A 27,048-nucleotide genomic window follows, 5' to 3' on the forward strand; every position below is an offset into this window, starting at 1 on the left:
CACAGGATGAAACAAACCGTTAGGGCATTGTTCGCTTCTTGTGATTCGTGGAAGGTTCTGGACAGAGCTTTCCAAAACTGGTTATTGGCACATAATGACTTCAGTGAAAAGGCAGGTGGGTGCTGACAGTGGGGTGAACTCCCCCTCACCGGTTCCCTGCCAACAGAATGAGAGAGCTAAGGAAGAAAAATAGCATGGACCACATTACGCAAAAGCATCTTAGTGAGATCAAAGGACTCACTTGGGCAGCTCTCCATCTTCTCTTTGTCTCGGAACCCCCTCTCAAGCCCCACGCCGTGGGGGCAGCTCACACCCTTTGTGTGGGTGGGAAGGCTGCAGCTCTAACCCCCGCCCTGGTGTCAGCCGGGTTGAAGAGGAGAGATGAAGGAGACCAGCTATCTGATGAAGTGGCGGGAGATGAGGGAGGCAGAGATGTAATTACCTGAGCTGGAATCGGACCAAGCCGCAGGAGCCCCCTCACCTTCCCAGTCTCCTCTGGAGCTCAGTATTTGCAAGTGTATCCCCAAAGCAATTCTGAAATAACACAAGGATTCACAAATTGTTTTCTGAGGTAGCATGGGGTGCATGGGGGTGCCCATGTGACGTGTGTATAGTGTGTATCGCATCCAAACATCGCATCCAGGAGGCCCTAATGCCCTCCGAGGTGGAAATCATGGCCCACACAGAATGGGCAGAACAAAGATGGGGCAGAGAGCAGAGGGGGTGTAGCCTTCCCCTTATTCCGAGGCCTCTCCAGGCAGAATCAGAGTCTATCCAAAAGCAGGGCGTGGTAGCTCATGCCTATAATCCCAGCTACTCAGAAGGCTGAGGCCAGAGGATCGCTTAAGCCCAGGAGTTCAAGGCTGCAGTGAGCTATGATTGCACCACTGCACTCCAGCCTAGGCCATGGAGTGAGGGCCTGTCTCTAAAATATAGCAATAAAGAAAAAGAAATTGAAAGCCACAGAAGCTCGATGACCGTGCAACTCGTAGGCTCAGGTGCCTCTGTGGCCCTGTCGGGCGCTCTGATTGCAAACGTTCAGAAAAAGAGGCTTTCAGCCAGGCGCAGTGGCTCACGCCTTGCAATGCTAGCACTTTGGGAGGCCGAAGCAGGCAGATCACCTGAGGTCAGGAGTTTGATACCAGCCTGGCCAAGATGGCAAAACCCCATCTCTACTAAAAATACAAAAACTAGCCAGGCACAGTGGTGGGCACCTGTAATCCCAGCTACTCAGGAGGCTGAAGCAGGAGAATCACTTGAACCCGGGTGGTGGAGGTTGCAGTGAACCGAGATCGTGCCATTGCACTCTAGCCTGGGCCACAGAGCAAGACTCCGCCTCAAAGAAAAGAAAAAAGAAAACTAGGCTTTGGCTTTGGCAAGGGCGACTTGAACCCTCACACCCCACCTCCTAAATGTAGAGGAGAGGAGTGGAGCTGTGGGTGAACGTCTCCTAGCGCTTCCCACCAGGAGACAAGTTGAAGCGCCTGCACTACTGGAGGCTGCTGTGCGGCGTTCCCACGGACGACCTGCCTTGACGCTTTCCGTTTCTTACTGTAGGTTACAAGTATAGATCAACAGGTGGCCGAGTCCAGCTCCGGGGACCCAAACACCAGTGCTGGCTTCAGCACTCCAGGTAATCTTACATCTTTCAGCTCCTGAAGTAGGATGTTCCTGTTTTCAAGGATGTCTTTGTGTCCTCGTCCTATTCTCCTCTTCCTCCTCCTCCCTCCATTTCTACTCTTTAAGGGGCTGGAGTTTGCCTTTCCCATTAAAATCCCATTAAATATCCTGTATATTCCCCACATTTCTTCCCATGCCTCCATCCACTACAGTCAGCATACCTGGGAGAGCTCCTCACTCTCCGGGAAGAGCTTGTCCCCCTTTGCCCCACTTCCTCACTTGACGGGTATGGATTTGAAGAAGAGCACGATTCCATCTAGGGTCCCCCTTCCAGAGCCAAAGTTGTACCTACCGGGCGAATGTCCACACGGCACCTCCCTCTGAAGAAGGTGGCTGGGCTGGGCGGCTGGCAGGAGGGCGCAGGCTGGAAGTCATGTCCTTGAGGGCGTTGAAGGACACGTGCGCAACAGTCAAATCCCCAAACACAGCGGGTGGGAGTCACGTGCAGAGCCGGGGCCAGGGAGGTGGTCTAAGGCTCCGGGAAAGCAGAAGGGCCCTTTACAGCAGAGGGAGCGAGGGCACGGAGGCCGGGCCTGCTGGAGAGCCACCGCCTTGAGGCCCCTGCGAGGGGTCACGTGGGCTGGCTGATTTGGAGAACAACGTTAGGTAACTCCTGCGATCCCACAGAGGGCCAGGATGATCGTCCCAGGGCACTCTGTCCTTTGCTGAACACTCACTTGACATCTAAGAGAAACAGGAAGGGGCTGCCTGTCTGGGAGGCCACCTGGGGTTGTAGAGCACAGCGTCTTTGCAGTTGTGGGGTTTGGAAGCAAGCTTGTCCTTCCTTTGGTCACTGCAAGCCATCAGAGGCTGTTCGAGAAGGCGTTCAGTGACGTTCCCGGGCAACCCCGGGTACAGTGTATCTCAGTCACTGTCACAGGGCGGCCATACCTGTAGCATTCTGGGGTTTGGGCTGAGGGGGGCCTGTGCTACCGGAGCCCTTTCCTGTTTCCCATCTCAGGGCAGGTGGAAATAGACAGGGCGCTCCTCGGCCAGAATTCAGCAGGGCTGCATCTTCCTCCCTCCCGCGACCTGGGCGGTGAACCCTACAGCTGACCCAGACTCCAGCACCCAGGCTCCTGAGTAGAGGACCATCTTGGTGGCTGTGTGACCCTCAGCCCTTCCCTGTCTAAGCCCATTTCTGCAGCTGTGGGGTGGGGGTTACCTGGGGGTAACAGACGGGCAGTGAGGATGAATAGTGAAAGGTGGCGTGAAAAGCCTGTCACCCACGGGCAAGCTCTCAGACGCAGGGAAAAACAGTGATGCCAGGAGCAGACCCGAAGCCCCCACGCCTGGAGGAGTTCAGGCTTCTGTGATCTCTGAAGTGTCCCCCATGCAGGCAACTCCACTCCAGCGCCGGGAGGGGCCTCTGAGGGCACCTGGTGATTGGAGGGGAGAGTGCAGGAGCAGTTAATCACGCTGTCACGTGCATGCACACCCTGTGGAGGTGGCATTAAAACAGACTCCGATCCAGCCCCCGTGGAGTGGTTACGGGCCGGAGCCCAGCCCTGACCAGCATCCCGGTCCAGAGCAGCAGTCCTTACAGTTTGGAGGGCATCAGAATTCCCTGGAGGGCTCACTCCAACCCCGGTGGCTGGGCCCAGTGCCAGGGTCTCTGCTTCCATGGGCCTGGGGTCCAGCTGAGCGTCTGCATTCCCGGCTTGCTCCCAGGGCAAGGTTACTGCTGCTGCTGGCCTGGCATCCACACTCTGAGAGCCAAGGCCAGTGTCCTGTGGGCGGAGTTTGCCCCACCTGCCTGCACCACCCTGTCTGGCTGCACTGCAGGCCCGGGGCTGCACCCCTGCATGGGTGGGCCAGATCTCAGGCCCACCGGGACCCGTCGGGGATGGCTTGATGTCCCTCGGAGCTGCTGTGTACCCCTGCACCCGCCCTGTTCACCCAGACCAAAGCGTCTGGCGACCAAAGCGTCTGATTTCTGACTTGTAGTCTCTTGTGTAGTGTGAAGGGTCTAAGTCCCCGACCCGTGCCGTTCCTGGAATGCTTTCCGGGAGCTCATCCGGTGCCCCCAACTTTCAACAGTACAGAGCAGCATTTGTCCATCCTACTCAGTGTTTCCACACCCCCAGGGTCTCAGAGTTCATCTAGGTCCGCAGTTAGAGGGGCAGGCCTTCTCCCACGCCAGCGTCCCCTGCAGTCACCTGCCCTAATGCCATATCCCTTCTCTTGCAGTACCAGCCGACAGCACGAGCCTCCTGGTGTCTGAGGGCACCGCTACGCCAGGTTCCAGCCCATCCCCCGATGGCCCTGTGGGCGCCTCAGCACCCTCCGAATCTGCCCTTCACCCTGGCTGCGTGTCTCCAGAGGATCCTGGCATGGGCTCACAGGTGCAGCCAGGTCCCGGGCGTGTATCCCGCTCTACCAGTGACCCCACCTCGTGCACATCTGGCACGGCAGGTAGGGTGGCCAGGCTCTCCCACGTCCCCAGAGTGTGGACAGCTTTCCCTGGACGCTGCAGGTCTCAGTGATCCCTGAGAGTGGAAGCCCGGCCCTGCGAATCCTGTCTGGGGCCACACTGGGAATGTGGTCTTGACCCCTGAGCCAGGGCCCCTCTGCACCCCACTGGGCTGTCACTCTGGCAGGGGAGGAAGGATTCAGGGGGCCAGGGGGCCAGGCCAGGACATTAGCTGAGTGCTGCACATGTGCTCCAGGCCAGGACATTAGCTGTGAGTGCTGCACATGTGCTCCAGGCCAGGACATTAGCTGAGTGCTGCACATGTGCTCCAGGGCCCAGGAAAGGCCTAGAGCCTTGCACAGGAGAGATGACCCCCGACGATAGCTCTGGGTATGGGGGTGTCATCAGCTGGAGCCACCCCAGGCAGACACGGGTGCTTTTTCAGGAGCATTTCCCAGGCACCTTGGCAGCACTCTCCACATAGCCCAGGGCTTTCAAAAATCGCCCCAGGCGACTGTGTCCACGGGCAGTGCCCTGGAGTCCAGGACCTGGCACCGGGTCCCTGCGGCCAGCAGCCCAGGAATTTGCATTTCACACTAACTCCCCCAGAGTCTTGGGCACCCCCCGGGCTGGAGAATTCACACCCAGTCCTCATTGCCGTCTTTTGAGAGGAGGCACAGTTTCTGCCAATAAGGACTAGTGGACCTTTGACCTCCATGCCACTGCGGTAGGGAAGTGCAGGAACCCCGAAGAGGGCGCGGCGGGTCCTGGCTCAGTCTCCCCTCGATGGTCTTGCCCAGCTGACCCCTACTGGAGCCTGGCTGTGCCAGGACGAACCGAGTCCCTGAAAGGAACCGGGACCCACAGTAGCCAGTTGCCTGGAGGTGCCCTCCTGGTGGAAATACCAGGTTTGGCCCGTGTGGACTCCCTGGCTGTGGTCATCTCTGCATTCTCCTTCCTGCATCCCATTGCCGGCTCACAGGGAGACAGTCTCGTCGAACCTTCTGAAACACCCGCCTCTGCTGGTTTATTCAGAGCTCCAGAGCCTCTCTCCACCACGCTCACATTCACTCCCTGAGGTTTGAAGGAGGATGCCCTGTACTTGGAAGGGCTCATGGGTCCAGTCTGTGGGTCCCCTGATGGCTTTGTTTGGCCTGTCCCCCTCAGTGAAATTCACACCTCGGCACCCACACACCTGCCTGACACCGCTGTCCCCTCTTGGCTAGGCTGATCTGCACGCCACAGGCAGTGCCTTCCAGGGTGCCTGGAGCCCTTTGGGTGCAGGTGGGTGTTCCCTTGAAGGGTGCTGGGCTTTCTTTGAGCCACCGGCCCATTGCACTGTGTCGGGGTAGGACCCAGGACACCACTTGACGCACGGCAGGCCTGGCCAGCTGCAGGGCGGTTCCTGTCTGATCCACCACTGGGTGGGCGTCAGCCCAGCAGGTTTCTCCTGCTTGCTCACCATATAAAATACATGTCTTAGTCACGGCGAGTTATGATCGCTTTCTCAGGAATTCCTTTTTCCCTTTCATGTGTTCACTGAATTCTCCTTCTGGGTAAGGCGATGCCTCCTCACACAAGCCGTCGTGTAGCCAGGACCTGGACGCGGGGCTGTCTGAGGCTGGGCCCGGGAGCGGTGAGAGGCCTCTTTTCTAAAGCGCTTTGACTGCAGCTGCTGGGAGGTGGGGCGGGTGTTGGTGTGTCCTTGGCTACATTGTTTCCAAATGCAGCTCCTCACCTCATCCCCGGGAAGGGGGCTGCCCACTCTCTGGCTTTGAGGGCCTTTCTCTTCCTTTCTCTCTCCCTGCACTTATTTCAAGGGCTAGCACTCATTTAACACGCATGTGGCTGCTCAGCCCACTTTTTGAGATTTCATCCGGGTGATGGGCCCACCTGGGAGTTTCTGCATTTCTCGTGTTTAATTGCTAGGCTTGCCAGTCGCCACCAAACAAGACCCCAGAACAGACCACCCAGAATGTGCCAACTTTGTGTGGCGTGAAGCTCAGGCTGGGCAAGCCGGGCCTTTGCTGGACCTTGTTGGCGTCCCTCGCCACTGATTGCCAGAGCTGGCCTTCTCACAGGGACCCTCAGCCCAGTGTCCAGCCTGTGGGTCATGCAGAGAGGCTGTCAGCCCTGTGGGGAGCTGGAGCCAGGTCCCCAGCCTCTGGCCTGGCAGGCAGTGGAGCAGGGCACTGGGCAGTGGCTGCCTGCACCTGGCATGATGGGGGTCTCATGTTCCCTCTGCCACCCCAACTCTGGTCTTAAGGCAGACCCTATCTCTAGATGCCACGGTTCAGCCCCAGCAAGAGATCAGACCCAGGGGGGCAAAGGTCATGGAGCCGAGAAGACTGGGAGGGACCAGCCGCTGTGTCCTTGGGATTCTAGCAGAGGGCGGAAGACAGGTTCCTGCCTGCTGCGGTGGCCCTTCCCCCCAGGCCTTCGTTCCTGGAGGCTGCAGCCCCCGGAGGCTGACACTAGCTCAGCTTGGGGTTGAGAAGGAGAGGAGAGATGCGATGCGGGTGGCCGGGTGTGCCCAGAACGCCAGCCCCAGGAACACGGACACCCCAGCAGGAGTCTCCTCCCGAGGGCAGACTGTCCTTTGCTTTTGAGTTAACTTCTTCAACGGCTGCCTTTCTTTTACTTTGCTTTCAGTGAGTTTCACATTGCATGTTTTCCCTTGATTTGTAGCTTCCATGTCTCGCTCTGCCACGGCTGCCTGTCGGGCCCAGCTTTCACCAGCGGGGGACCCAGATACCTGGAAAATTGACGGACGGCCAACACCGGAGCCTTTCCTGGCAGCCTCCAAACAGCGGCCGCGCTCTTTAGTGGACAGCAAGGCCTATGCGGACGCCAGGGTTTTGGTGGCTAAGTTTTTGGAACACTCACACTGTGCCCTCCCCACCGAGGCACAGCACATGGTGGGTGCCGTGCGCTTGGCCGTCGCCAACGAGGAGCGCCCCGAGGAGGAGGCCGTCTTCGGCGCTGGCGTTCTGGACCAGGTATGAAGGAGCCACGAGTCTGACCGTGGACACCAACGGGCCTGGCGCCACCGATGGTCTTGCCAGAAGCCGTCATGCCTGACAGAGGCCTTCAGGCCCAGCTGGGCTGAGGACAAATGTGGGGGACACCCAGGATGATCTGGGGGCGGCGTGGGCAGGGAACTGTCACTCCCTCTCTCGAGGGGAGCCGAGCGGTCGTCTCCCTGTGAACTGCGTTTCCTGCCTAGCCCAGTAACTGGGAAACATGACTCTCGTGTCCGCAGTGAACTCTGGTTTTATCTGGCGTGCAGCGCCTTGAACTGAGCAGCGTTGCACAAACGTGAATACAGCAACAGGCGACACTTAGGTCACCTAAAGACTCGAAGTATCTCCAAAATCAGGGCCATCCAAAGCAGGAGTTCCCCATCCCTCATTTAACTTAGTGTTCAGGGGACAGAGGGTGACATCGAGTCATGAGACATTTTCTCATGTGGCTCGATGGCTCTATCATTAAACGTTCATCACGCTCTGGCCTATTTCCTATGAAAGGAAATAGGTAGCGTTAGCACAGATGGCAGCCTGCGCCCAACTTTCTGTCCACAGGGCTACTGTGCAAACAAATGTACAATGAGGGCCTCTGCCGTAGCCTGGCCACCACAGGGGACAGGCCGGTGTTGCAGAGGGTTGGAGGAGCCCACCGTCTTCTGGGCCTCGAGCTCGGCCTCCCTCCGTGGGGTGCCTCCCCCACCTCCTCTCAGGCCCCCTTTCTCCAGGCTCCCGTCCTGTCCCTGGCGCAGACCTGATTCAGTTGTTTGATCCATAACAATAAGCGCCGATTCCCAGCTCCTCTGGGGGTCTCCCTGTGTCTGAGCTCACCTGATTGAGCTCAGTGGGTCCAGTTCTGAGGGAGAGAGGCCGGTTTCTCTGGGAAGTGGCCTCTTCTGATAAAGCAGATCCCTGTGACCCAGAGCTGACCTTCCCCCGGGCAGGCGGCAGCAGACAGACAGACAGACACGCCCGCGCAGGAGGATCACAAACCACCTACAAACCCACGCAAAATGGAAGAGACACCCGCCATGCTGCTTGTGCAGAAGCAGGCATGCCCAGCTTGGGGGCAGCTTGGGGACCTTGGACTTTCTTGGCCCCTATCCCCTTGTTTTCTGGTGGCATCAGTGGCAGCTGCTCCCAGCGATGGCCCTGGAACAGCGCCATCCACGAGAACTTTCTGCAGTGATGGAAATGCCTGTTCAGGGCCACTAGCAGCAACAGCCTCTGAGCTGCGTTGGGTGGGCCCTGCAGTGAACAAAGCAGCCTAGAGCCTGAGTTCTTCCCAGAGAGCCCGTGAGCCTGAGAGCCCGTGAGCCAGAGAGCCGTGAGCCTGAGAGCCCGTGAGCCAGAGAGCCCGTGAGCCTGAGAGCCCGTGAGCCTGAGAGCCCGTGAGCCTGAGAGCCCGTGAGCCTGGCATGGGGGCACAGGGACCAGAGGGTGCCTTCCACTCCTGGGTGCCAGGGCAGGGGGCTCATGCTCTTCTCTCGGCTCCGTGGGGCTTGTCCTTGAGCTCCCCCAATTCCCCAACACCACTGTGGCCAGCGTGCTGGGGAGCTTCTGTGTGACTGGAAGCCGGGAAGGGCGTGGGGTTCCAGCCTAGGTGCCCAGAGCCTTCCTGCAGCCCCTTACCCCCGCCCTGGGGGCTGAGGTGTAGGCCTCCCCCAGCTGTGGTGGGTTGAAAAGGCTTCGATTGCTTTAGAGAGCTGAAAACAGATGACAACCTGCACTTTTCCAGGAAAGATGTACTAGAGATGAGCACTTTATTCAGACTATAAAACAGGAAATCTATACTTTTTCTCAAGTAGGGGCTTGTGAACTCTCTCAAGGCAAGTCCCTTTACAGGTGAAGTTAATTGGTGGATTTTCAGAATGGCTGCCCTGGAGCAGAGCTTCAGCCACGCCTGACGCCCCGGCCGCTGGATCTCCACTGTCTGAGGTGTGTTGGGGCCGCGCTGCAGGGGTTTCACCTGCTTGGGGGGTCCACACTAGGGCTTGGGGGTTCACACAGCATGGTCCCTGGGCCGAGCCCTTGTGCGGGCTAGAGCTGCAGTCCTCAGACACGGCTGCAATTCCAGCGAGGCCAAGACCACCAGCCACCCAGCGGACTTGGCCTCCGGGCTGTTTCCCTCTGCAGCCGGGGTGGAGGCCACTGGACCACCCAGCCTGCTGCTCGGCATCCTTCCCTTCTCTGCAGCAGGGCCCGGCCCCAGTGGCCAGTGGGGCTCCTGCCCCAGCACTGCCTCCCTGCGGTCCCCCACCTGCACCCCACCCTCACCCAGCTCTGGGTTTGCGCTGGTGGCAGCTGTTGTGTGGATACAGAAACTGTACCTAACTTGATGCCACTGGGCTGGAACCTTCTGCCCCCTCAAAATGAGGCAGTCAGGGACAGGGTGGGGTGCCCCACTCAGCCCAGCTTCTCAGAGCCACTCATGGACTCTGGGAGGGTCCCCAGAAGAGAGAGGTACTGGTAGACTAGGGAATGTGCTGGCAACTTGACCCAGAAGCTGTGGTGCCCTTGACCCTGGTTCCATGGCATCTGGGTACCAGCAGCAAGAGCCCGAGCCCCAGGCTGCACGTTGGCTCACAGCCAAGGAGAAAGCCGGCTGCTTCCCCCCCACTGTGTGCGTCCTTCCCCCGCTCTCATCATGCTCCCTGTCTGGGCTCTGAAATGAGCCAACTGTAGCTGCTTTGGGGGTGACATGCTCCTTCTCCAGCTCAGCTGGGCCCCGGGCATCCCCTGCCCTGCCCTGAGACCCAAAGGGGGGTTGGCATCTGCTGTGACACCACCATTGACCCTAGCTTGGGGACCACGAGGATGCTGAGCGGGGAGAACCTGGACCCCAACTCTATGGTAAGCAAGGTCGGAGAAGGGGGAGCATCATTTGCAAGAACTTCAGGTCTCATCCTTGGCTGGAGATGAGGATCCACATTAAATGCTTATAACACACCAGGCCACAGAAAGCTCGCTACACACGGATGCTTCTCCCCACCCGTGCTGACTCTCAGAGGCTGCTGAGGCAGAATTTATAGGAAATTGTTTTCAAGCCACCAGAGACCTGTTTGTACAACTGGAACGGTTGTATTTATTTAATGTACCTCAAGGTGTTTTAATAATGATCCGTGTTTTAATAAAAAGTATTTCTGCTCTCTGTGTCTCTGAGGTCTAACTGGGACAGAGGCAGGCTGAGAGCCTGTGTGCACCACTGGCCAGGGGCAGGGTCCTGAGTGGGCCTTGCAGCAGCCAGCCGGGGAGCCTGAGATACCCATGCCACTCAGCTGTGCTTCCAGGAGCCTTCCGGAGAAGATCAACTCCGGGGCAGAGTGGGGAGGGCCAGGGCTTAGACGCACACAGGCCTGCCTACACTGGCCACGGCAGCCCCTTGTGGACGTGGCCTCCAAGGGCTGCTGGGAGGAATGCAGGCCGTGGCTCAAAGTTTTCCTTAAATGCAGGATTTTAAAAGATGTGTACGAGTCCTGCCCGCATGTCCTCAGCTAGCCAGGGCTCTCCTCCCTGGGACCTGCTTCCCGGCCTCGTCCTGGGCACAGCAGGAATGTGCCGCTTGGCCTCTGGAGTGGAATCCCATTCCCTCCAGCTTTGACTCAGGAGACCTTTCTTTTCATTCCCCAAGGATGTGGCCATCCCCGGCATTCTTGTTTGTTGGCCATGCCAAGAACTGTATTTGCTTTTCATTCTTCAGCACATTCAGAGCGAGTGCATATACATTTCAGCGTATGCACAGCTCTCTATGACAGAGTTTCCTGTGGAACAGCTTTCTTTGCCTCTACCATGTATACTTTCTGGGAAGAGGGAGGCATGAAGCTGGAGTGCGCCTTGAAAGGCTGTTTCTTACATGCCCCTGATGGCCAAGGTCATGCTGAAGCAAGCCCCTGGCCCACATCCTCTGGGCTGCCAGGTGACAGTAAGTCTTCTTACTCTGCAGTTCCCCAAGAATCCGGGGCCCCGAAGGTGGTCAGTGCCCACGGCATGGAGCTCACTCTGCTGTGGGCAGGCCAGAGAGGAAGGCTCCTGCCCATCCAAGGCCCACAGCCTAACCCAGCTGGACCCCGGGCCCCGCCTCTGACCAGAGCCCACGCTTGCTACCTGGCTTTCCCACACCAGGCGATGCCAGAACGGTGGCCATGAAGGTAAGTGCTGGCACAGCTGCCAGAATTGTCACTCTAGACAGGCTGCAAAGGACCCACAGGTGCAGAAGGTGCTGGGACGGGCGGTCCAGCTGTTACACACGCACACGCATGCGCACCTTTCCCAGGGGTTGTTCATGCTGAAATCCGAAGAAGCCCAGAGCTCCCTGATTCCATTAGTCAGTGCTCTGCGGACGTGTCTCCCCGCTGGGGCAAGTGGGTCAAGAACCTGGCACTGACCCCGTGTTCTGGTAGCATTGCTGGCACCTCCAGTTGTAGCAGGGCATTGCCCAGCTGACACCTGGTGCCCAGCACGCCCACCCTCCGACCTCCTTAGTGACAGCTTCCAAGGTTCAGGGTCCAGGAGGGGCACAGAGCAGCCACGGCCACCACCGCATAGCGAACCTGCAGAGCCGCATCCAAGCTGTGAATGAGAGGACAGGTAGCACCCGCCGCTCAGGTAACAGAGCAGTCACACACACGGCTTTTCATCACGACTTCGGGTTTATTAGTGATATGCGCAAAGTCTTCCTACGGGCAGCTGCATGCAACACACGGCACTCCTCGAATACAATCATCCTAAAGCTGTAGTTACTGCGTGGTAAGGCTTCTTAAGTCACAGTGTATTCTTCAAGGCCTGGGCCAAAAAAAGAGACTTTGGGACAAGATGACATCAGATTACATGGATCGCTAATGAACTGAGCTGGACTAGATCTGACTTGATCTACACACACACCGCTACTGCTCAGGGCTGCTGTGCCACGCTGGCCGAGGGGTCTGCACTCACGGCTGGCTGCCTTCGGCGTGGCCGAGGTCGCGTTGTCTAGCCTCGGTTTTGTTTCCTCGAAGGAGCACGTGCGTGGAGGAGTGTGTGTAGATCGACTTTAAAGCGGGGGCAGATGCCTGCGCCCTCCCTGTCTCTGTGGGAGCCCTGCCCGGGGATGCAGCCGGCTGGGAGGGCTTCCGGCAGAGACTACAGGAGTGGCAGGTGTGGTCATGGGTCACACTGGAAAACCCTCAAGTCTGAAAAACAGCCTGCCAAAATAAAAGTCCAAACAGTAATAGTATCTAAATAAATAGGGAGTTTTCGTGTTGTGGCCATCATCCTTTATTTACAATCCATCACATGTCCCCAAACTTGCATTACAAGTCATGTCCTGGGAGCCGGGCTGCCTGTGTCCCTGCCGTCAGTGGCAGAGGCAGCTGTTTGGGACCACTGCGGGGGCCCCACAGGACCCCAGACATCCCGGCCAAGAGGGCGGGAGGCAGGGTTGATGGCTGCCCTGCCCTGGGAGCCGCCTCTCTTGGAGGCCCCAGTTCACTCCGCACAGCTTCAGGGAGGAAAGACATACGTTCCACACCACGCACGGCTACCGAGACAGACACACCCTGGCTGGTCACACCACGCACAGCTACCGAGACACACCCTGGCTGGTCACACCACGCACAGCTACCGAGACACACCCTGGCTGGTCACACCACGCACGGCTAGCGAGACACACCCTGGCTGGTGCAGGGAGAAGACAGTCCAGAACGTGGCAAAATACTTGAACGCTTTACAAACATTTGTTCTGTGACTCTCCTTTGATCAAGACACACCCCTTTTTGGCAAAATGAAAACAAAGAAAAGAAACCAAGTGGGCGGTGAGGGCACGCCCTTTGGGGAGCCAGTGTCCGTGGCTGGGCTGTGGCGTCGGGGTCAAATCTGCGGCCCGGCTCCCAGCTCCTCCGGGCCCGGGTGGCCCTGCCCGGTGTCCAGGCTGCGTGGCCAGGCTGGGGGGGCCTAGATGTACAGCGGGGTCTCCTGGCCCGTGAGGAGCCTGAACATGGCGGCGGGCATGGTCTTCATGTGGATCTGCCAACAGACACAGGAGGCTGAGCCGCTGCCCTCCCACTGCCCCTCCCACAATCAGGTGAAAGCAAACGACAGAGGCGACCCCCCACCCCCAAGTTCTGCTTCAAATGCCCGTCTCCTAGAGTGGAGGAGGAGGGCCGGCCTGCCCAGGCCTGGGGGCACTTAGGATGCCTTCCCGATGCGGCAGACCGAGATTCCGGGCCCCCACCCCTGGCTCCAGAGGCGTCTACACAGTTGAGTGCTAGTTTTGCTTCCAGTCCTGCTGACACCCAGAGGGTAAGAAATTGGACTTCTAGCAGTGACAGCAGTTTGCCATCCACTGGGGCTGGCTGGGGGTGCCCAGGCCTCAGCAGAAACTGTGATGGGCACACTCTGCCTCAGTGAGGAGGAGACCAACGGGGGAAGACAGAGCCCTTCTTACAGAACTAACACTGACCAGGCAAGTGTGCTGGGGGCTGGGATCAGGCTCGCTGGGGCCCAGGGCACCTCAAGTCCCCAGCCTTTGGGGATCAGTGAGCAAATGACCCTTTGGGGCCTGGCGTTGAGCCCTGGCTTCAAAGGAGCTAAGTACACAAGCAAAGCCTCAGACCACCCAGGGAGACCAACCGTGTGGGTGGCACGCCTCATAATCCTTCTGTGGGGCACTGGGAAGGAGCACTCCAAACGTCTGCTTCAGTAACAGAAGGGGAGCTCTGCTGCCCACCTCTCCTCCCCTGAGCGTGGCGCTGTCCCGTCCTGCCCGGGACTGCGCTGGGCTGTGGCCTCGGGACGGGGGCCCTTGCACTGCCAGAGTTGGCTGCCACAGGGCTGCTGGCCTCCCCACCGGGTGCGGCTGCCCTGCCACTGCCCCTCCTCAGGCAAGCAGGTCTCGGGTCCTGGGCTGAGCAGCCCGGAAAGGCACACCGTGCAGCTCTGCTTCTGAGGCGTTGCCCTCCCTCCCCCGCCGGGATCTGTGTGGCCAGTGCAAGTTTCTGCTGCTCCTGCCCCCGGCACAGGCTTCCTCCATCAGTCACTCCCTGGCATTCCCCAACCGGAAACCCACCGAGGCCCGCACAACTGCAAGCCTTGTTTATCCGTGACTCTTGTCCCACGTGGGCTCAGGGCTGCTGGAAACAGGCACCATCACCGCGGCAGGGCTGAAAGGGTTCCTACGCCCCGCCGCCTCCTGCCTCTTCTCCGTGCTCCCGCCCACTCCTCCAGGGGTGGATTCCCTCACGGGTGTGGGGCTGAGGGCCGTGGGGGCGGCCGCTTCAAAGCATCTACTTGGGAACACTGGCTTTTCCTTTCTTTGAAGCCATCAAAGGGAGGCTGGTGTCCGCCTGGCCCTCCTCCTCCTGAGCCGGCCCCTGCCCTCACCAGCACGGGGACCCTCCTCCTCCTGAGCCGGCCCCTGCCCTCACCAGCACGGGGACCCTCCTCCTCCTGAGCCGGCCCCCTGCCCTCACCAGCACGGGGACAACTGAGCCGGCCCCTGCCCTCACCAGCACGGGGACCCCTGAGCCGGCCCCTGCCCTCACCAGCACGGGGAAAACAGGCCTCCCAGCCCCCAGCACACCCTGCAGTGCACAACATGTGAGTGTCCCGACGTGGCTCCAGGAGACCTCATCTGAGGAACAGGAACTGGAGGCCCCTCCGCCCACCCACCCCACAGGCTGCAAGGATGGTTTCCACGTACTCAGCCCCCACAGGGCCGCCGGGGGAAGCGCCACAGACCACCCAGCCTGCCACTGCTGTCCCCAGACCCCGACCCAAACTACCTGCCCGAAACTCCCTGCCCGGTCCCCCGCGGGCCCCTCTGCAGGCCAGGCTCCTCAGCTCTCAGTCTCCCTGCTCATCCCAGAGAGCCTGAAGCCCCTTTGTGCTGAACACCCCTTCACACACCCCTACTCACACACACCCCCCCATGCCTCACATCCACTCACCCCTACTCACACCCACTCACACTCCACACCCCCATGCCTCACATCCACTCACCCCTACTCACACTCCACACCCCCATGCCTCACATCCACTCACCCCTACTCACACCCACTCACACTCCACACCCCCATGCCTCACATCCACTCACAGACCCACCCACACACCCCTACTCACACCCACTCACACTCCACACCCCCGTGCCTCACATCCACTCACCCACAGCCACACACCCCTACTCACACACACCCCACTCACACTCCACACCCCCATGCCTCACATCCACTCACAGACCCACACCACACACCCCTACTCACACACACCCACTCACACTCCACACCCCCATGCCTCACATCCACTCACAGACCCACAGCCACACACCCCTACTCACACACACCCACTCACACTCCACACCCCCATGCCTCACATCCACTCACCCCTACTCACACTCACACTCCACACCCCCTGCCTCACATCACTCACCCCTACTCACACTCCACACCCCCATGCCTCACATCCACTCACCCCTACTCACACCCACTCACACTCCACACCCCCATGCCTCACATCCACTCACCCCTACTCACACTCCACACCCCCATGCCTCACATCCACTCACCCCTACTCACACCCACTCACACTCCACACCCCCATGCCTCACATCCACTCACCCCTACTCACCCCTACTCACACTCCACACCCCCATGCCTCACATCCACTCACAGACCCACAGCCACACACCCCTACTCACACCCACTCACACTCCACACCCCCATGCCTCACATCCACTCACAGACCCACAGCCACACACCCCTACTCACACACACCCACTCACACTCCACACCCCCATGCCTCACATCCACTCACCCCTACTCACACTCCACACCCCCATGCCTCACATCCACTCACCCCTACTCACACTCCACACCCCCATGCCTCACATCCACTCACCCCTACTCACACCCACTCACACTCCACACCCCCATGCCTCACATCCACTCACAGACCCACAGCCACACACCCCCTACTCACACCCACTCACACTCCACACCCCCGTGCCTCACATCCACTCACCCCTACTCACCCACTCACACTCCACACCCCCATGCCTCACATCCACTCACCCCTACTCACACCCACTCACACTCCACACCCCCATGCCTCACATCCACTCACGCCTACTCACACCCACACTCCACACCCCCATGCCTCACATCCACTCACAGACCCACAGCCACACACCCCTACTCACACCCACTCACACTCCACACCCCCATGCCTCACATCCACTCACCCCTACTCACACCCACTCACACTCCACACCCCCATGCCTCACATCCACTCACAGACCCACAGCCACACACCCCTACTCACACCCACTCACACTCCACACCCCCGTGCCTCACATCCACTCAGACCCACAGCCACACACCCCTACTCACACACACCACACTCACACTCCACACCCCCATGCCTCACATCCACTCACAGACCCACAGCCACACACCCCTACTCACACACACCCACTCACACTCCACACCCCCATGCCTCACATCCACTCACAGACCCACAGCCACACACCCCTACTCACACACACCCACTCACACTCCACACCCCCCATGCCTCACATCCACTCACCCCTACTCACACTCACACTCCACACCCCCATGCCTCACATCCACGCACAGACCCACAGCCACACACCCCTACTCACACCCACTCACACTCCACACCCCCATGCCTCACATCCACTCACCCCTACTCACACCCACTCACACTCCACACCCCCATGCCTCACATCCACTCACAGACCCACAGCCACACACCCCCTCCTCACTCCCACTCACACTCCACACCCCCGTGCCTCACATCCACTCAGACCCACAGCCACACACCCCTACTCACACACACACACCCCACTCACACTCCACACCCCCGTGCCTCACATCCACTCACCCCTACTCACACCCACTCACACTCCACACCCCCATGCCTCACATCCACTCACCCCTACTCACACCCACTCACACTCCACACCCCCATGCCTCACATCCACTCACCCCTACTCACACCCACTCACACTCCACACCCCCATGCCTCACATCCACTCACCCCTACTCACACCCACTCATACTCCACACCCCCATGCCTCACATCCACTCACCCCTACTCACACCCACTCACACTCCACACCCCCATGCCTCACATCCACTCACAGACCCACAGCCACACACCCCTACTCACACACCCACTCACACTCCACACCCCCATGCCTCACATCCACTCACGCCTACTCACACCCACTCACACTCCACACCCCCATGCCTCACATCCACTCACAGACCCACAGCCACACACCCCTACTCACACCCACTCACACTCCACACCCCCATGCCTCACATCCACTCACCCCTACTCACACCCACTCACACTCCACACCCCCATGCCTCACATCCACTCACAGACCCACAGCCACACACCCCTACTCACACCCACTCACACTCCACACCCCCGTGCCTCACATCCACTCAGACCCACAGCCACACACCCCTACTCACACACACCCACTCACACACACTCCACACCCCCATGCCTCACATCCACTCACAGACCCACAGCCACACACCCCTACTCACACACACCCACTCACACTCCACACCCCCATGCCTCACATCCACTCACAGACCCACAGCCACACACCCCTACTCACACACACCCACTCACACTCCACACCCCCATGCCTCACATCCACTCACCCCTACTACTCACACTCACACTCCACACCCCCATGCCTCACATCCACGCACAGACCCACAGCCACACACCCCTACTCACACCCACTCACACTCCACACCCCCATGCCTCACATCCACTCACCCCTACTCACACCCACTCACACTCCACACCCCCATGCCTCACATCCACTCACAGACCCACAGCCACACACCCCCTACTCACACCCACTCACACTCCACACCCCCGTGCCTCACATCCACTCAGACCCACAGCCACACACCCCTACTCACACACACCCACTCACATTCCACACCCCCGTGCCTCACATCCACTCACCCCTACTCACACCCACTCACACTCCACACCCCCATGCCTCACATCCACTCACCCCTACTCACACCCACTCACACTCCACACCCCCATGCCTCACATCCACTCACCCCTACTCACACCCACTCACACTCCACACCCCCATGCCTCACATCCACTCACCCCTACTCACACCCACTCACACTCCCACACCCCCATGCCTCACATCCACTCACAGACCCACAGCCACACACCCCTACTCACACCCACTCACACTCCACACCCCCATGCCTCACATCCACTCACCCCTACTCACACCCACTCACACTCCACACCCCCATGCCTCACATCCACTCACAGACCCACAGCCACACACCCCTACTCACACCCACTCACACTCCACACCCCCGTGCCTCACATCCACTCAGACCCACAGCCACACACCCCTACTCACACACACCCACTCACACTCCACACCCCCATGCCTCACATCCACTCAGACCCACAGCCACACACCCCTACTCACACACACCCACTCACACTCCACACCCCCATGCCTCACATCCACTCACAGACCCACAGCCACACACCCCTACTCACACCCACCCACTCACACTCCACACCCCCATGCCTCACATCCACTCACAGACCCACAGCCACACACCCCTACTCACACCCACACTTGCACTCCTACACACCCCATGCTGTCTCACACACACATGTACATCCACACACATACACTCACCCCCCCCCGACACTCCTCCACACACACTCTCAGGTACATTCACACAGCCACACACACCCACTCACTCATGCACCCCTACACCCACATGTGCATGTACACACCCATTTCCCACACCTGCCCACACTTAAACTCACACCCACACTCATACATTCCACACACACGCATGCTCACACATGCACATGCACACACCCACACCCACTCACACTACACACACACACACACACAGTCCTGCAGCGCGCTGGCCAGGCCTCCCCCAGTGTACGTGCCACCCCACCAGCACCATCCCTCCTCCTAATGATCCTGCTGCCCTGTGAGCTCTGGAGGAAGACCGGCGCCTCCCGCACACCATCCTCGCGCTGCCGTGGAAGCAATGCCAGAAAGAACTGGACTGGGGGCTTCAGCCAGGGAAGCGGGACCGGGCAAGCAGCCTGGCTGTGGGAGGGGACGGCCAACAGGGGCAGAGAGGCAAGCCTGCCAGGGTGGCCAGAGCCGTGTGCCCTGCAGAGCTTCTGAACTGGATATACAAGTCCAGTCCCAAAAGTAGTGTCCAAGGAGCACCCCCAGAAGCCTGTGCCCTCCTGGCTGCTCAGTTAGAGGCAGACCGGGATGGCCCCGCATCACCTGCCACTCCATTCACCCTTGTCACAGCTCCCCCGGTGGGAGACAGCCTGGCTGGCCTTCAGACGCCCTGTGTTCTCTGGAGCGGGTGAGGCTCATGGAGGGCAGGCGGGAGCACACAGGAACTGGCACGCAGAGGCACACCCGAAGTCCCTCCTTACCTCTCCGACCGAGTTGGACAGAGCTTGGACTATCTTCTCGTGGGCTGTGGCCACCACGCTCTGCCCGTTGATCTCGATGATGCGGTGGCCAACGCGGACGCCCCCTCGCTCGGCAATGCCCCCTCTCATGAGGCTGCAAATCTAAGCAGACATGGTCAGGTCAGCACACGTGTTCCTGCCACACCTGACAGGCGCTCCACCATGTCTCCAAAGACAGGACACGCGGAGGGAAAAGCGCCACGTGATGAGTACGTGCCCGTGCAATTCGTTGACTCAGACGGCACCGCTTATGATCTGGACTGTGTTTCCTTAAAACAAGAGAGTCAATGCCATGGTGTGTGGAGAACCAACACGTTTTCTAACTCCCACGGTGGAACCGGTCCACAGCCGCACCTCCCCCAGGGCCCCTCCCTTTGTGGTCAGGCTGGAGACTGGTGACATAGCCCAAGGCCACTGCCACCTGGCCTCCCGCAGCTGAGCCTGGTTACCATCCTGGAAGACAGGCACTTAGCTGGTGGGTGGGCGGGAAAGGAGAGGCAGCCTGTCCCCTGGCCACCAGAAAGGTGGGGCATCTGTTCTGTCAAGGGAAGGCTCTGTTTGCCAGATGCCCAAACGCTCTACATAGGCAGGGAAGAGTCACTTTTATTCCTATATCCCCCCCCCCCCACCAGGTGACATAAGGGCATTTTGTGCCAAACACACTGGTTCTGTGTTTTTTGGAGACAGGGTCTCATTCTGTCACCCAGGCTGGAGTGCAGTGGCGGGAGTTTCCATTTCCAGCTTAAAAGTGACGTCAAACAGAGGGACTGGAGGGCCTGGGAGCGCCTGTGACCATGAGACTGGACAGACTGGAAAACAGGCGCCCTGCACACCCGTGTTCACGGCAGCAGCGTTCACAACAGCCGAGGGTGACAGCAAGGACTAGCAGAGAAACAGAATGTGCTCTAGGCCTGCAGGGAAACAGTACTCAGCCCTGGAGAGGAAGGAGAGTCCGACGCGCGCTACAGCACGGACAGACCGCAGGGACACTGCGCTGCGTGAAACAGGCCAGGCACACGGACAAACACCGCGCGATGCCACTGATATGAGGCACCTGGGGTAGTCAGAATCACAGAGACAAAGTAGACGTGGGGGGCTGCCAGGGGTTGGGAAGGAGGAATGGGTGGAGGTGCTTAGTGGGGACAAAGTTCCCACTGGGTAGGACGAAGTCGTGCAGGAGAGCACAGTGGCCACGGCTGCCTGATACGCAGATGGACTGCCACAGAACTCCGCACTTCAAAATGGGTACGATGCTCGATTTTATGTTATAGATGTACTTTACCACAGTTATTTTTTAAATGGAAACAAAAACCAGAAAAATGGATGTCCAAGGAGAATGAAGACTAGAAGAGAAGGGGGTAGGGAGAAGCAGATTCCACACCGCAGCTCCTTCGCCCCGGGGCCCTCTTATCCTGGAGAAAGGAGGCTGTGCTGAGCCGTGGCAGGAGGCGAGTGGCCTGGGATGGGAGAAGCAGACTCACCTCTCCCAAACACACCTGCATGTGCACACACGTGCAGACACAGACAACTGGGAGGGGCCTCCCCCTCCCCCCACATCAGCACCCAGATTTCTGCAGCAGGCCCAGATCTCATCTGACTGCTCGCCCTGCATGCTAAGCACTGCCACCTGCCACAGGGAATGTTTCTGAAGTCACTGGGGAGAACCGCTGCAGGTCGGGGCAGGCGCTGATAGACCCCATTTCCTAGCCAGGCATCCTCCAGCGCCCGCACGTGCTCCCCGGGTGGCTGCGCACGTGGAGGCTGAGAGGACCACCTGTCCCTGCCCACTGGCTCCTGGGATACAAGGTGCCCTGTGGCTGTCCCAGGCCAGCTGGAGCCAGGACTTCAGGCGGGGGGCCTGGCAAGGACAGGAGGACACTGGTGAGAGCTTCACTGGGCATGGTGGGGATGGGGGGCCCAGAGAGGTGACACCGAGGGAAAAGCCACACCGCTACAGGGTCGGGGGCAGCAGGAACCCAGGGTACCAGAGTCCTGAAAGTGGAGACCAGGGCCCTCGGGGCTGCGGGTCCCATCCTGAGCACGCTGTGAAGGACAAGTGGCTTAGACCAGAGCAGCCAGCACCCTCGGATCTCCTGAATGTTATCCCAGGCTCATTGCTCCCTGGAGCCCCTGGTGCACCTCAGCCAGGCAGACGCCTGGACAAGTCCCTGGGGTGGGTGAGTCCTGACCTGCAGGGGGACAGGTGACAGCCTCTGTGACAGCCTCTGTGTCTAGGTGCACAGAGGGCCAAACAGGGACAGCCAGCCCCTACCCTCAACCCCCACCATGGCCACGGGCACTCATGAGGCAGGTGCAAAAGGTGCGGTCCGCACTTGGGAGTCTGAGGGGCCTGGTGTTTACCGCCAGGCAGCCGAGCCACGCAGAGATGGTGACTGATCTGTAGGGCCGCCTGCATGCCATTTTCTGGATCACTGGGGAGATGGATCATAACCAGGACAGAACCATGCCAGTTCATTCGCTTCATCCAGCCCTCCCTGGCACTCTCAGGGTGAGCTGTCCTGTATCTGGGAGAAAGCCCCTGAGAGCCAGCCTTTGCCCCTCCCCTCAGCTGCCAGCCTCTCCCCTGCATCCTGAGCACTGGGGCTTCAAGGAAGTGGGACCCATTTCACAGACAGGGAGGCGGAGGCCAGAGGGTGGGACAGCAGCGCATCCACGAGCAGGGCTGGGACCTTCAGATCCTCCTCGTCCCCAGTCGTGACCCCAGACCACTCCCCAAGTTTCACAGACGCTTGGCCCCCTCCATCACTCCGGAACTCAGACCCCGGATCCAGGGCAGAGACACCAAGCAGTGGGTGGCACCCTCTCTTTCATATTGCCACCCCGGAGATTTTGTCTTCAGAATTGCATGACCCCCCTCCTCACTCCAGGCCCCGCAAGTCTGCTGCTGCCCTCAACCCTGCACCCTCTAATCTTTTGAGAAACGCCCATCCACACCACCATCCTCAGCTTCCTGGCCACTTGGACCCACCCAGCCCCATCTTCGGGAACTCTCCAGACTCCCCGCACCTGCCCCAGAAGGCAGCTGGAGACAGCCCTGGTCTCCATCCACTGCCCTCCGCCCGGGCTTCACACTCGCCCATTGCACTCTGGCTCTCTGGGAAGGAAGGCACAGAACCCTGCACCTGGGCTTGGCTGGGCTGCTCCAACTGTCCCCTCCTTTCCCATGCACGTTAATCTAGCCCCCACAAAACACAAACCGGAGTCCTCCCTTCCTTGCCTCTTCTTCCCCTCTCCCCACCAGTGCTCCACGTGGCTGTGTGACCTGGTGCAAGTCACTAAACTTCTGTGTGCCCCAGCTGCTCCAGTTCCTGTGCTCCTCATGCAGTTATAGTTTGGGGGACACCAGCAGACTGAGGGGGCATCAAACTCATCCTGGGCAGGGCTATAGTCACAGGCCCTAAGAGTGGGCAGCCCCCAGGCCACCCTCTCCTGCAGGGCTCCCAGCGACGGGGCTGTCAGGGAGCGGCACTGGCCACCAACCCAGGCCCACCTGCCTCCTAGGCTGGGCAAGGGGTGCTGGAACAGGACAAGCAGCTCCCCAGTGCCACTCAGGAGGCAAAGACTGTGTAGTCAATAGGCTTGGCCAGGCAGGGGCAGCCCGGGGACACCACACAGCGCCCCAGGCTCTGCACAGCACAGCTCCTCGTGAGGGCTGCAGGGCTGTCAGTCCCCAGCTTCCTCCACTGTCCCCAATGCTGGGGTGGGAGGCACACAGTCAGGGCCTGGTGACGGTTGGGGTGCGGGAGCCCAGAAGGCTGTCCCAGCCCTCCTCCCTGGGGCCCAGCCATGCCCGTCCACAAAGTGCTCACGGCAGCTGCCGACGGGGCCCCAGCTGACTTTCTGCAGAGCCTCCAAATGAGCTGGGGCAACTGCTTGTGCCCAGGCCACATGTGTGCAGAGCAGTCAGGCAGAGCCGGCCCAGGCCAGACCACCACCTGGCCAGCTCCTGTGGCAGGCGCACTGTCCTGGACAGAAGCCCCAAGTGGGGTGCAGACAACTTGTCCTGGCACCTGTGGCAGGTCCAGGGGCCACAGGCCTTCCTCCTTGGCAAAGACTAGGACCAGCGGGCCCACCTTGGGTAGCTTGGGGTACGTTATGGATTTTCTCTGCTGATCTTCACAAGCACCTTTTGAGGGGAATCCAGTGAGTGTTAAGTGACTTGCCGAGGGTCACACAGCCGGGAAGGTATGGCTGACACTGGCAATGCCCTGTCCCTCTTCGTTCTGGGCGCCGGCTGGCCCCCGCTTCCCATGGGTCTGTGGCTGAGCTATCTGGCCAGTGGGCTGTGGGCAGAAATGACAAGGGCCACTTCTGCCCTGGTCCTGAAAACCTTCAAGGTCTTCTGAGCTGCCTCTCTTCCTGCAGTGCCAGCCAGACACAGAGCTCCCAGTGGGGGCTGCGGAAGCCCAGCTGAGGGCAGAGCCTGGGCCCCTGAGTGGCTCTGTGGAGTGAAGCTCACCGCCACCGCGCCTCCTGCAAATCAGACTGCAGCACGAATAAGCAGTCAGCTCTCAGTATATGAAGATTTGTGGAATCTTTTTCATAGGAGCAAATTTGCTCTAACACAGCAGGGTCAGAGATGGGCCCTGAGCCCAAGCCCTGTGACTCCACCCTGACGGTGGGTATACCCCTCCATGCTGCTTCACCAGAAAACAATGGAGAAGATTTGGTAGTCCTTCTAGAATGTTCTCCCACTGTCTTTCCTCTGTGGCTGTGGGTGGACACACGTCCTCCCCGTCGCCTCCACGCCACTCCACCCCAGCCCGCGATGCCCCTCCTGCTACGCTGCCTCACACTCAGGGCTGGTTTAAACAATTTGGGTATTGCCAGCCCTTTTCTTCTTTATTCCATTTAGTGGCCACATCTCTCCCCTCTGGGTCTTTTGCAGAAGGGAAAACAAAGGAACGAGAATTCCGGCCAAACGCAGGTCAATGAGAGGGTGGAAACTCTGGGCTAAAGAACTTTGGCCCGGGGAACTGGCACAGGCTTTTGGCCAGAACCACACTCAAGCCCAGCATCACCTCCTCCAGGCAGCACTCCAGGCTTCCCATTGCCTGGCGCAACGCCTAACACAGAGCAGGCACTTCACAGATGTCTGCTGAACGGCTGCGTGAACAAGTGAATGAGTACACGAATGGATGAACGAGCGAGCATCTGTTTGCTGAGCACAGTAACTGATGCCACGACTGCTTGTGTCCAAGCCACCGTGCTGGCGAAGCCTGCTGCCCTCCCTCCAAAGCAGGCGACAGCCACTGTGGGGACAAGGGCACCTGGGAAAGGCTGCAGGGGCCCAATCCACGGCCATGCCCTGGCCCTCCCCTTCTACCCAAGACCTCCCAAAGAGCCATGGAAAGTTCCTGTCCCGGGTGGCCTGGCTGTGGGCAGCTGCACCCATGGGCCAGGTCCTGCCAGGCTGCCAGGCATAGCCGCCCCATCAGATGGGAGCTGCTCTCCCTCCCTGGGCCCTGCAGCGGTGGTGGCGGCCCAGGGCAGGAGGGGGGGACTCACAATGCCATTCTGCACACTGAAGCCCAGCTGGTACTTGAGGTCTGGCCGCTTGATGAGGACCGTGGTGACCGGAGGACAGCTGACGATGTTGAGCTTCACCTGTGTCTGGTTCTTCAGGCCCTGCAGAGCACGGGGATAGGAGTCAAAGGCTGGGCCTTAGACATCAAGCCTGACCCAGGATGGGTGAGGCTGGCAGGGCGGAGGCTGGGGGCAGTGAGAACGCACACTGGGTGAGGCAGGCAGTCCCCTCTCAGCCTCAGTAGCCCCTCTGTGCAGTGAGGACGAGCCTCGCTCTGGCCCTTCCCAGAGCTGCCAGGTTTCCAGGGCGGCACTGCGCCCTCTTTCCCACCATGCTCAGGGCACCTCTGCCCTGGGGAAGATGAGCCGCTGCGGGAGTGAGCCCAGGCTCTGAGTGCCACTGGGCAGAACCAATGCGCCTGGCACCAGTTCACCCTCAGGGTGTCGAGGGGGCCATCATCATGCCAAATTCAGGAGAGTTTCCTACGGAAGAATGTGGGGACACCTTCCTCAAAACCCAATGCCCTCCAAGGATGACCTCCTGCAGGGCAGGGAGTGATTGCGCAGCAAATCTCTGAGTGAGGAAGCGGGTGCACCAGGCCGCTGGGGTCCGGTGGGGTTGAAGAGGCCTGGGGAGGAACCCAAGCCTCCACCTGGGAGCTGCAGCCCTGGGAGTGGGGACCTCGGCTGCTGAGACCTCGCTGGCAGAGGCCTCTCCCATGTCTCTCTGTGTGGCTGCCCATCGGGCAGAAGCTCTGCCGGGCGAGCTCCGAGAGCCAGTCTATGAGACGCTCTGGCCTGGGGAATGCCGTTCATCTCTCACACTGAACAAAAGGGAGGACGGTGTGGTCTCCAGCACCAAGACCACAGCAGGGTGGGGAGGAACATGCCACAGAGGGCTGGGGGCCAGGCCACAGCTGGGTCACAGGAGTCGCCAGCAGCAGGCAGAGCCCACTCCTCCGCAAGTGGTCAGTGTGAAGGCCCCCACCCCACCTGCCGGTGACCCTTCTGCCTGGCCCCTGACAGCGACAGGCAGCACCTCCCAAAGCTGCAAGCTCACGAGTCTGACGGTCAAGGTGGCCTCCTTACTTAAGGGAACCTGTGTCCCAGAACTCAACCCATGCAGGGTGCCCCACCTCCCCAGCCCAAGAGCACTGAAGGGGTTTCCCGGAAGCGGGACTTTCAGTGCTAACCTGGCAAAGCCCCAGGCAAAACAGGATAAGCTGGTCACTGTATACTCACTGGTCCTTGGGCCCTTGCCCAGGGCCACATGGCTTGATACAGGGCTCAGACAACCCCTCCCCTCCCACCCCAGGGCAGCCCGGGGCCACCTCTGATTCAGACATGGGGAATGGTCTTGAGTTCAGATTTTGATGCCATCATCAACCAATCACCGGGTGAGTCTCCCTGGCCCTCAGTTTCACCGTGGGTGAAGTGTGGATTGCAGCAAAGTGGGGATCAAGTGGGGCAGGGCTGAGGCGACCCCTGGGCGGAGGGTCCCAGGGTGCCCACCTTGATGATGCCTTGGCAGGTGGCGAGCGGCAGCCCCACCAGGCTGGTGCCATTGATGGACATGATCTGGTCCCCGATGCTCAGCTTCCCTGAGCGGGCGGCCGGGCCGCCATTCATCATGTTGGCCAGGATCACCGTGGGCAGGATGGAGCCCCAGCCTGACTCCACCACCACCACGCCCAGGATCTCGCCCTTGTGCTTCTCCAGCTGCAGCTGCAAAGGGATCAGCAGTGTGAGAGGGGCTGGTGGCAGGGACTGGGGCCTCTGCCAAGGACCCACAGAAGGATGAGGCTGACCCTGTCCCAGCACATTCCACCCTGCCATGGGATCCAAGGCTGGCTCATCTCA

General features: G+C 59.8%; 2 protein-coding genes across 8 annotated transcripts in view; one reads left to right on the forward strand and one right to left on the reverse strand.

The window, feature by feature from the left end:
• ENTREP2 (endosomal transmembrane epsin interactor 2) overlaps window positions 1–10,262 on the forward strand; it is a 449,210-nt gene extending 438,948 nt beyond the window's left edge. For both annotated transcript variants that reach the window (XM_050800118.1, XM_050800119.1), the window contains 4 exons: window positions 1,558–1,633; window positions 3,871–4,095; window positions 5,655–5,729; window positions 6,782–10,262. In XM_050800118.1, coding sequence (XP_050656075.1) covers window positions 1,558–1,633; window positions 3,871–4,095; window positions 5,655–5,729; window positions 6,782–7,098 — 693 coding nt within the window. In that variant the 3' untranslated portion in view covers window positions 7,099–10,262. The remainder of the gene's footprint in view (window positions 1–1,557; window positions 1,634–3,870; window positions 4,096–5,654; window positions 5,730–6,781) is intronic.
• Window positions 10,263–11,746: 1,484 nt separating this feature from the next.
• APBA2 (amyloid beta precursor protein binding family A member 2) overlaps window positions 11,747–27,048 on the reverse strand; it is a 240,048-nt gene continuing 224,746 nt past the window's right edge. For 5 of the 6 annotated variants that reach the window (XM_050800112.1, XM_050800114.1, XM_050800113.1 and 2 more), the window contains 4 exons: window positions 26,701–26,913; window positions 25,171–25,290; window positions 19,603–19,743; window positions 11,747–13,116 (listed from right to left, as the gene is read on the reverse strand). In XM_050800112.1, the coding sequence (XP_050656069.1) occupies window positions 13,045–13,116; window positions 19,603–19,743; window positions 25,171–25,290; window positions 26,701–26,913 (546 nt within the window). In that variant the 3' untranslated portion in view covers window positions 11,747–13,044. Of the gene's footprint in view, window positions 13,117–19,602; window positions 19,744–24,469; window positions 24,542–25,170; window positions 25,291–26,700; window positions 26,914–27,048 lie in introns of those variants that run through there. The other variant, XM_050800117.1, reaches the window with a different exon arrangement.

The sequence above is a fragment of the Macaca thibetana genome, chromosome 7 (assembly GCF_024542745.1).
Source record: "Macaca thibetana thibetana isolate TM-01 chromosome 7, ASM2454274v1, whole genome shotgun sequence".
Lineage (NCBI taxonomy): Eukaryota > Metazoa > Chordata > Mammalia > Primates > Cercopithecidae > Macaca > Macaca thibetana.